The sequence below is a fragment of the Gigantopelta aegis genome, chromosome 8 (genome assembly GCF_016097555.1).
Source record: "Gigantopelta aegis isolate Gae_Host chromosome 8, Gae_host_genome, whole genome shotgun sequence".
NCBI classification, from domain to species: domain Eukaryota; kingdom Metazoa; phylum Mollusca; class Gastropoda; order Neomphalida; family Peltospiridae; genus Gigantopelta; species Gigantopelta aegis.
This window is the reverse complement of record NC_054706.1, coordinates 47,924,176-47,934,457: the sequence shown is the minus strand read 5'-3', so window position 1 is coordinate 47,934,457 and position 10,282 is coordinate 47,924,176. Positions and strand designations below refer to the sequence as shown.

General features: G+C 41.4%; 1 protein-coding gene across 1 annotated transcript; it reads right to left on the bottom strand.

The window, feature by feature from the left end:
- Positions 1-4,516: 4,516 nt before the first annotated feature.
- LOC121380202 lies at positions 4,517-8,266 on the bottom strand. Its single transcript, XM_041509016.1, has 5 exons — positions 8,196-8,266; positions 6,844-7,054; positions 5,878-6,019; positions 5,053-5,112; positions 4,517-4,634 (listed from the first exon to the last, which is right to left on the bottom strand). The coding sequence occupies exons 2-5, from the start codon at positions 7,051-7,053 to the stop codon at positions 4,603-4,605; spliced, it is 444 nt and encodes a 147-aa protein (XP_041364950.1). The 5' UTR covers position 7,054; positions 8,196-8,266; the 3' UTR covers positions 4,517-4,602.
- Between the last annotated feature and the right edge of the window lie 2,016 nt (positions 8,267-10,282).

Sequence of the window (10,282 nt, the reverse complement as noted above, 5' to 3'; positions counted from 1 at the left end):
CATGATTTATATTAGACACCACATTAGAGGAGTGGTCTAGCGTTGTGAGTGAGAGTTGTGAGAGTTGTGAGAGTAGAGTAGGTGGGGTTGGCGAAGGTGCCTTGAACCATGGATTCCCTTTGGCAACTACTGATTAATCAACCCAACCCACCAAACAAAGCACAATGGTGCCGGTGAATCCGTTAAAAAATTAAAACCAAGTAAATAAGGCAATATAAACAAAAAAGTAAAAACATTAAAACTTACTCTAAACTAATTTGCTCTAACCAGAACTGTACAAAAGTGAGAAAGCTGGAACACAATATAATGACCAAGCAATTGTTATTCATCTCCGTAAACTGGTCACGTGATCAAACTCAATTTTGCACGTTCCCTCCGTACTCCCGACAGCCTACACTTTTGCACGTGCGTATAGTTTTAAACACGTGACTTTTGTCGTTGTAATACACGTACATTGCGGCAGTTTTTTTTTTATTTTATTTAACAGGTGGTGTTTGGAAGAAAGAAAGGAGTATTTGATTTAACGACGCACTCAATATAACCATTATTGTTACAATGTGTTGAGTCCTAAATACCAGTGAGGAAACCCGTTACCGCCACTCGGTGTGCTACGGGACAATTCTAAATACATACTTTTTAGGCCATTTCATTCAACCTTTATCATTTTAAAACGGAATCGGTAAAAAGTCGAAGACCGGTGGAAGAACGACCTGTCCCAATCTTTCGGCGGTGGGCATCTGTTGGGGTGGAGGGTAAAAATGTAATAAACCATCATGAAAAACCGGTTTCAGGGTGGCATTCGCATCTGTCCCCCGGAGAGTCGGTTCACCACCCAACCTCCTCTTCACAATTACCCTTACAGATCTTTCCCTGCACGAAAAAGATTAAACATGCTTCTTTTTAGCATATTTATATTTTTGCACATATCTCTTTACACCTTGATTTAATTGGGGGGGAAAAAACCCAGCATTAATAATAATCTTAAAAATTAAACTTACTTGAATGAGAATTGTATCACAAAGAGAAAGTTCGAACACGTCGAAATGACCAAACAACTATTTCTCGGTTATTTATCTCTGTAAACTGATCACGTGGTCAAACGCATATCTCGTTTTGCACGTTTTTCCCATCCGTACTCCGACAGCTGACACTTTTGCACGTGCGTACTGTTTTAATCACGTGACTTTTGTAGTTTTATTGCATGTACATTGCAGGGTGTTGGAAGGAAGAAAGAAGAAGTTTGTTTTGTTTAACGACACCACTGGAGCACATCGATTAATTAATCATCGGCTATTGGATGTCAAACATTTGGTAATTCTGACTCGTAGTCATCAGAGGAAACCCGCTAAATTTTTTCTAATGCAGCAAGGGATCTTTTATATGCACTTTCCGACAGACAGGAAAAGACATATCACGGCCTTTGTCCAGTTGTGGTGCACTGGTTGGAACGAGAAAACACTAATCAGCTGAATGGATCTACCGAGGTGGTTCGATCCTGCCACGCAAGCACTTCAAGCGAGCACTCAACCAAGGTGTTGGAAGGAAGAAAGGAATGTTTTATTTAACGACGCACTTGACACGTTATGGTTATAATATATGGAGTCGGACATATGGTAATGAGAGAGGAAACCCGTTACCGCCACTGATTGTGCTACTTTTTCCCATCAGCAGGAAGGGATCTTGTATATGCTTCAAACAGGATAGTACATACCATAACCTTTGTTACTTCAGCGCCAGGTGTGTTGGACTATATGTTTAATGATTAATACTGTTGATAAAATATTGACACGCATTATTTTGAAAACTCAGGACATGACGATTTTTCAATCCTAAATGCTTTTAAGGCCATTTCATTCAACCTTTATCATTTTAAAAAAGAATAAGTAAAAGTCGAAGGCCGGTGGGAGAACGACCTGTCCCAACCTATCTTCGGTGGAGGGTGTCGGTGGAGGGTGTTGGTGGAGGGTGTGGGTGTGGGTGAAGGATGAAAATATAATAACTTAGTATTATGAAAAAAATGGTTCAGGGTGGCATTCTCATCACTCCCCCGGAGAGTCAGCTATATAGAGAGAATACTACACGAGTGGCCGTTAGATACCATTTATCTTACAAGTTGTTTTAAAATGTATCTAACGAGCTAAAGCGAGTTTGATACGTTTTTAAACAACGAGTTGTGAGATAAATCGTATCTAACGGACACGAATGTATTATTCTATTTCTTACATATCCTCATAAATCAGGTTTCAAGCAAAGTTTAACATCTTTTTCGACTAAAGGTCGTTGCATTTGTAGCTGACTTACGCGTCACAGACACGTCAGGTTAACTATACGTCAGTGTAATCGATTTCCATCGTGTTGTTTTTCATTGGATGTATGGCATTGGTGACCTGGTCATCACCTAGGAGCAGCCAGTCGTATGTCTTGAAATAGTTAACATAGGTACATGTGTAAACAACTATGTGTAACCAACATAACGGATGTGTAAGAGGGTGTCGTTAAACAGTCAGTCATTCCTCGCCTTGGTAGGGGCGGAATATAGCGTAGTGGTAAATCGCTTTCCAGTTCTCCCCTTCACCGCCACCCTCCACAACATCGCCTGTAGTACCAACATGTTACCTGCTTCCCTTCACCGCCCCTTTTGCATCTCCATCCCTTGACCACATTGTCGCGGTCAATATAATTGGGGCCTCTCACATTTCTGACGGGGTGGGGGTAGTTTCAAAATATTTCATATTTTGCATTTGCTATAAAAGTAAACAACACAGGACCCCTACCCAACTTTGGTTCCTACGGGCCTTATTATAAAATTATTTTAAATTAATGGCTACATGACACTGGTCAGTTTGAACCCTATATCAGGCGATATATGTGAAATTTTAATATATACCTTACTTGTGACGTTTATACTATGCATAACTCTGTACACCGTTTTTAATTATATATTAGCACACGTGTTAACCATTGGCATCAAATATCCGATGTATTTTTATGTTGAGGTGTCGTTAAGCATTCATTCATTATATACCATGCGCGTGCAGGTATTTTAGCATTGAGGGGGGTCTAGACCATCGCGACCGACGTTTATAGGTTCGCGTCATGCTCCCTCGGAAAATATACCGAGAAAAAAGAAAAACTGATCGAGCAGAGAGGGGTCTGCACTTAGAGAACATCATATCTGCATATACGTTTTAGGCTCCTTATTCATAAAACATTCCTAACTTAAGGATACTTAAACCCTAAGTGTCGTCATACTTAAGTAGGTATTCATAAAAAAAAACACTATTATACATTTTAGTACGATACATACGTCTAAGCATAATGGCTGAAGTTTTTCACATGTCGTTGTTAGGGTGCCAGCAACTTGGAAAGAAACGAATTGAAATGTCAAAAACTGTTGTTAATTATCGATACATGTGCGTGTTCAGGAGGTGGGGCCTAGACTGTAGCGAGTGAAGTTTCTACTAGGGTATTGGGTGGGCTATATTTTTAAAACATTCGCTTTGGGTGGGGTCGACCAGCGAAGAGTCATGCCGTGATGGATCGAGCATAGGCCATTCTTGGCATTATCGTCTAGACCGTTTTCATCATATACAAAAACCAAGAGGTAGAGGTTCATAAATTCCGTTTATTAAAGTTAAGTTTATTTTATTTAACGACGCCACTAGAGCAAGTGTCATTTGTTACACTGAAATGCAATTATCAACCAGTCTTTCTCTTAGAAAAGCTATGCAGATAGAGAAAGTTTCTTAGTTCAGCGACGAAAGAATTCAGAATACTATAGAAAGGAGGAAATGTTTTATTCAACGACACTCAACATTTTATTTACGGTTATATGGCGTCAGACATGTTAAGGAACACAGATATTGAGACAGGAAAGTCGCCGTCGCCGGTTCATGGGTTACTCATTTGCAGCAAGGGATCTTTTATATGCACCATCCCACAGACAGGATAGCATACCACGGCCTTTGATATACCAGTCGTGGTGGACTGGCTGGAACGAGAAATGGCCCCACCGACTGGGATCGATCCTAAACCGACCGCGCATCAAGCGAGCGTTTTACCACCGCTACGTCCCGCCCCGTCACACGTTCCGTAGCAATACTATTTGACAAGGCAACTGGGTTGTATACCAATGGCGATCGATCCCATGACCAATCACACCTTCAAACCCTACATCCGAGCAAGCACGATAATATATCCAAGCTGCAAGTACGCGCCATTTACGAAGATGGTTCGAAAACGCAAATGGCAATGTGGACCATGAATAGCACAAATCCCCGATTTGATACCCCATGGTCAACATGCGACTACAGCCAAAGAGATATTGCAGTTTTGCTGGCGTCGATTTTGTATTTTGGTCGCCATCTTTTAAAATCCCAAACTGTCAAGATGGTTCCTAGGCTAAAATCAATCGATGGTCCAAATTTGGCGCTTTTGTCTGCCAATTGGGTTGAAGACCCAGACAATATTGACATCCTAGTTGCTTTTCGATCTTAAAAAAATACCAACAATGAAATGTTTTTTTAATATTTTATTGAAAACCCTTAACCCGCATACGTGCCATTACATAAATCCGGCCAAATGTGCCGATCGCTTCACAGCCTAACGTCCGTGCTTGGCCATGGCGTCAAGAACTGAAACGAGAAATACATGTTAGGGCGGTGTGACCACTTGCTTTTACGATTACCCTTCAACATGGCATTTTCAGTTTGCATAAAAATAAACATTTTGAAACATTAAAATCTGCAATATCCGCCTGTGTCCCAGAGGAGTTGCATAATGATATGCGATAATATTGTAATCAAAATATAGAATGCTGTAGACCGAATGACTGAACAGCGATAACCATGAAACGCAAGTAAATTTTTTGCCCACTACTTTTAATATTCTACATATTTAGAACTGGCAGCCTTTATATTCCTTTCTCAAACACTTACCACCACTGCCAATGATATACGAGACGTGATGGAGAAAAAGGGGAAAAAAGGGTATGGGTCTGCATAATGGTTTGACATTAAATAGAAAAATACAAATCATTCATGGGTTACTCACATTCCTTTTTGTTCTCGAAGTGGAAAGCTGCCAATTCAGGAAGGTCCAGTTCGCCATCGCCTGAAAAAAAAAGGGTTCGTTTTAACGCGTAGTTGAAGCAAGAACCACCCATCGTAGAAATACAATAGGATCGAATACCTGCTAAATTCACTACATTTCAGTTGCATTATTCATACAATCCCATATAACAATTCATTTAGGCATAACAATTCATTTAGGCACAAAAATAATAAGTGCTAAATCAAATCACGTTAATAGTAAGTGGCTAAAACTGCTACATGCAAAGTTTCATTCAAACCTACCATTGGATTCGGTATATACGTGAAAACAATTCGGTCGAGCAATTGTTTCCGGCAAATGGGTCGAATCTAGTACCCTAGTTAAGCACAATTGTAACTATTTTAAAATTGCAACCATATTTTAACGAGTCTCCGCACGTATCAAAACACAGTAGCGTGTACATACACGCTGTTAAAAATTTACTGGCGATTCCTGGTCATAAACATTACATTTGTCACATTCATCATTCATCAATGCGAGATGGCACAGCCAAGTATGCAATGGAAAGTTAATGCACTTCAAATTGTAACGGTTTGATGTGCAGTTTCCTGAAAGAAGTCGCGCTACCATGCACGCCGTCGTTTTAATCATTTAACCGAAATTAAACTGCGCTTGTGAAGATAAAATTACGTTCGGACTGTTACAAACTTAAGGACATCGTATTGCAATTTCAATTAAAACCAGTGTCGAACCGCTAAACGAAATTGGGGAGTAATACAAATGCTACTTCCCAAGTACATACCGATTTCCTAGGTAAATTCTTACCGTTGCTATCCGCTTTGTGGAATTTAGCCAGTAGAACTGGGTTTGACATTTTAAGGCCGGTCATGTGAGCGATCTCGACGAGTTCAACAATACCATCTCCGTTCAAATCCAGGTGTTGCATAACCTTGGTGACATCTTCATCCTGGAATATTGTCATTTTTCAGTACATTACAATCTACAATTTTAATTCATCAACTAAACTAATGCCTTAACTACAGTTTCCGTTTATCGCAAATAAGATTTGCTACACTAAAATGCAGACACGTTATTTTGACAGCGATTCATCAATCTTTTCAGTATAGGAAGTGGCGGGATTTAGCTCAGTCGATCGAGTGCTTGCGATGCAGGATGGAACCACCTTAGTAGATCCATTCAACCGGGGTTTTTTGGGGTTTTTTAATTTGGCGCTGGAACTAGTGCACCACAACTGGTCAAAGACCGTGGTATGTGCTTTCCCCGTCTGAAAGTGCATATAAAAAAAAAAACATTCCTTGCTAATGAACAATGTAGCAATTTCCACTAAAGACCGGCAGTTAATAATGTTTGACATCCATTACAGATTAAATCAATGTGCTTAGTGATGTCGTTAGTGGCATTATTTAGTACAGGTACTAGGCCATCCATGCCACACCCGTCAGCTTTTAGCTGTGGAGCTGTGGGTCAAGTCCGACTACTTCGGGTAAGTGTTCAGTAGTTACTTCCAATTTGGCAATTGCGTTTGCAAAAATGTATTAACCATTAGCGTATACCACAAAATCAAATACCATAGATTTGTATTGGTAACCGATGTGGCTATAGCTGCTATGCCCCTCACAAGTACAACCCCCCCCCCCCCCCCCCCCACAAGTACAACCCGTCACAAGTACAACCCCTCGCCTTCCAGTAAAACTGGAGAAAAAGTACAGTCTACCCAGTATTTAATGTGCATTTTAAAACTGGCCGTCATTTGGTACATGGAAAATTTACCTCATCTGCATCATCTGGCACGTCGAGTCCCCTCTTCCTCTTGCAGGCCTTACACGCCCAGCTCCTGGCCCACTTGCAGGCCGCCATACAACCCAGCGTGTGGTACGGACTGAAGCGAATTCTGCGCACAGACCGGAAAAACCAGCCATCCACGTGCTCTGGGACGAAGGTCAAGGCCAGCAGAACCACGAAGAAATAAGCAGTCTTCATTCTGTAGGCCAATATAAGAAAAAGCATAAAATCACATTTCAAGTACTAGCGCAGTAAAAATATTGCACCCTAACATCCCCCGCTCCTTACAAATCTTAATTAACAAGATTTCAAGGTACATGTAATTGGGAGTCCATTTTTAAAAAAAAAAAACGCACTTGCTCACATTCCTCCTCTCACCGCTCACATTCCTCCTCTCACCCCATCATTATCAGAGGGAGCAACGCTATACACTTTGGTCGTTGTGTATAACCCCCACCCTGCTGAATACACCGCAAACGCGTCTGCTAGCGGATGAAAATCCTAGTATGTGGATCCATTTTTAATTTTCAGTTTCCGTTCTAATCATTCAAAATTCATATACCCCTACATGTTTTTCAAAACAAAGAAATCTCATCCATTCTCTCAATCCATTAAGTAAACAGGATTTTATATTTTTACACATTTGGTCGGAGGGGGGGGGGGGGGGGATTATCATCGTCTAGCGTTGTGGGATTAGGTTTGTAGGCCCTACTTTCAAAACAGGCAATAAACAAAAGAAAAAACGTAAAACTTGTCTAATCAATGTACGATACCGAGAAAGCTGGGATACTCCCGATTAGCCACAAGGGATCTTTTATATGCTTCAAAACAGGATAGTACGTACTATCTTTTGTTACGACCTTTTGTTACATCACCCCCGGGTGGGCTAGGACCATATTGTTAATGATAAATAGTCGATAAAATATTTACACGCATTTTGAAAATACGTGACAATGGTTAGCAGTACGATTTTTCTATTCTAAATACTTTAGGCCATTGTATTCAACCTTTAACCTTTTTATCACTTTAAAGAAGTCGAAGGCCGGTGGGACAACAGTGTCCCAATCTTTCGGCGGAGGTTATCTGTGGGGGTGGAGGATAAATATAATAAACTATCAACTTGTTTCAGGGTGGCATTCACATCGGTCCCCCGGAGTCGGTTCACACCCAACCTCCTCCCCTTCATAATTATCCTTACAGACATTTCCCTGCACGAAAAAAAAAAATTAAACATGCTTCTTTTACCATATTTATATTTTTGCACATTTCGCTTTACACCGCAATTTAATTGGGGAAAAAAACAACAACATTAATAACAATCTAAAAAAAATTAAACTTACTTGAATGAGAATTGTACTGAATTGTACTGAATTGTACTGAATTGTACTACACAGAGAAAGTTCGAACACGTTGAAATGACCAAACAACTATGTTTCGATTATTTATCTCTGTAAACTGGTCACGTGGTTAAACGGGCATCCCGTTTTGCACGTTCCGTCCGTACTCGACAGCCGACATATTTGCACGTGCGTACAGTTTTAATCATGTTACTTTTGTAAAGTGTAATACATATACATTGCGGCAGTCACTTTCCAACGGGGGGGGGGGGGGGGGGGGGGGGGCGTAGCCCAGTGGTAAAGCGCTCGCCTGATGCGCGATCGGTTTGGGATCGATCCCCGTCAGTGGGGCCATTGGGCTATTTCTAGCTCCTGCCATTGCACCACAACTGTGCTATCCTGTCTATGGGATGGTGCATATAAAAGATCCCTTGCTGCCAATGGAAAAGAGTAGCCCATGAAGTGGCGACAGCGGGTTTCCTCCTTCAATATCTGTGTGTTCCTTAACCCTATGTCCGACGCCATATAACCGTAAATAAAATGTGTTGAGTGCGTCGTTAAATAAACCATTTCCTTCCTTCCTTCCTTCTAACAGGGTGTTTTGGAAGGAAGAAGTTTGTTTGTTTAACACCACCACTAGAGCACATTGATTTATTAATCATCGGCTAATGGATGTCAAACATATGATAATACCGAGACTACTGACTCGTAGTCATTACAGGATACCCACTATATTTGTCCTAATGAAGTAATGGATCTTTTATATACACTTTCCCACAGACAGAAAAGCACATACCACGGTCTTTGACAAGTTGTGATGGGTGGAACGTAGCCCAGTCGTAAAGCGTTCGCTTGATGCGTGGTCGGTCTTGGATCGATCCCCGTCGGTGGGCCCATTGGGCTATTTCTAGCTCCAGCCAGTGCACCACGACTGGTATATCAAAGGCCATGGTACGTGTTATCCTGTCTGTGGGATGGTGCATGTAAAAGATCCCTTGCTGCTAATCGAAAAGAGTATCCCATGAAGTGACGACAGCGGGTTTCCTCTCTCAATATCCGTGTGGTCCTTAACCATTTGTCTGGCGCCATATAATCGTAAATAAAATGTGTTGAGTGCGTTGTTAAATAAAACATTTCCTTCCTTCCTTCCTTCCATATAACCGTAAATAAAATGTGTTGATTGCGTCGTTAAATAAAACATTTCTTTCTTTGATGCATGTAAAAGATCCCTTGCTACTATGTAGAGGGTTTCTGCTCTGTGACTGTGTTAAAATGACCATATGTTTGACATCCAATAGCCGGTGATCAATAAATCAATGTGCTCTAGTGGTGCTGTTAAAAAAAAAAAAAAAAAAAAAACGTCCACTATCAACTGTGTACCTCCTGTTCCACATGACTCCAAATGATGCTGGGCTCTCCCTCTCCCCCCCCCCCCCCCCTCTCTCCCTCCCTCTCTCTCTCTCTCCCCCTCTCTCTCTCCCCTGCTCCCTCTCCCTCTCCCCCTCCCTCTCTCTCTCTCTCTATCCATTAGGTAAATGAACTACATGTATTATTTTACATGAACAAACAGAGATGGCTGAAAAAATTACTTTTGATTTCACCATTTTCTCATAAATAAACTACACTATCATATTTACTGTACTATCCTGTCTGTGGAATGAAAGAAAGAAATGTTTTATTTAACGACGCACTCAACACATTTTATTTACGGTTATATGGCGTCAGACATATGGTTAAGGACCACACAGATTTTGAGAGGAAACCCGCTGTCGCCACTACATGGGCTACTCTTCCGATTAGCAGCAAGGGATCTTTTATTTGCGCTTCCCACAGGCAGGATAGCACAAACCATGGCCTTTGTTGAACCAGTTATGGATCACTGGTCGGTGCAAGTGGTTTACACCTACCCATTGAGCCTTGCGGAGCACTCACTCAGGGTTTGGAGTCGGTATCTGGATTAAAAATCCCATGCCTCGACTGGGATCCGAACCCAGTACCTACCAGCCTGTAGACCGATGGCCTGCCACGACACCACCGAGGCCGGTCTTGTCTGTGGAATGGTGCATACAAAAGATCCCTTGCTGCTAATC

Bases quoted from the DNA above. Each gene is read 5' to 3' on its own strand.
- LOC121380202 (XM_041509016.1), bottom strand. From the start codon at position 7,053: ATGAAGACTGCTTATTTCTTCGTGGTTCTGCTGGCCTTGACCTTCGTC. The intron at 6,020-6,843 runs GTAAATTTTCCA...ACAATATTCCAG, and splicing joins TGCCAGATGATGCAGATGAG to GATGAAGATGTCACCAAGGT. The intron at 4,635-5,052 runs GTGAGTAACCCA...TTCTCGTTTCAG, and splicing joins CTTCGAGAACAAAAAGGAAT to TTCTTGACGCCATGGCCAAG.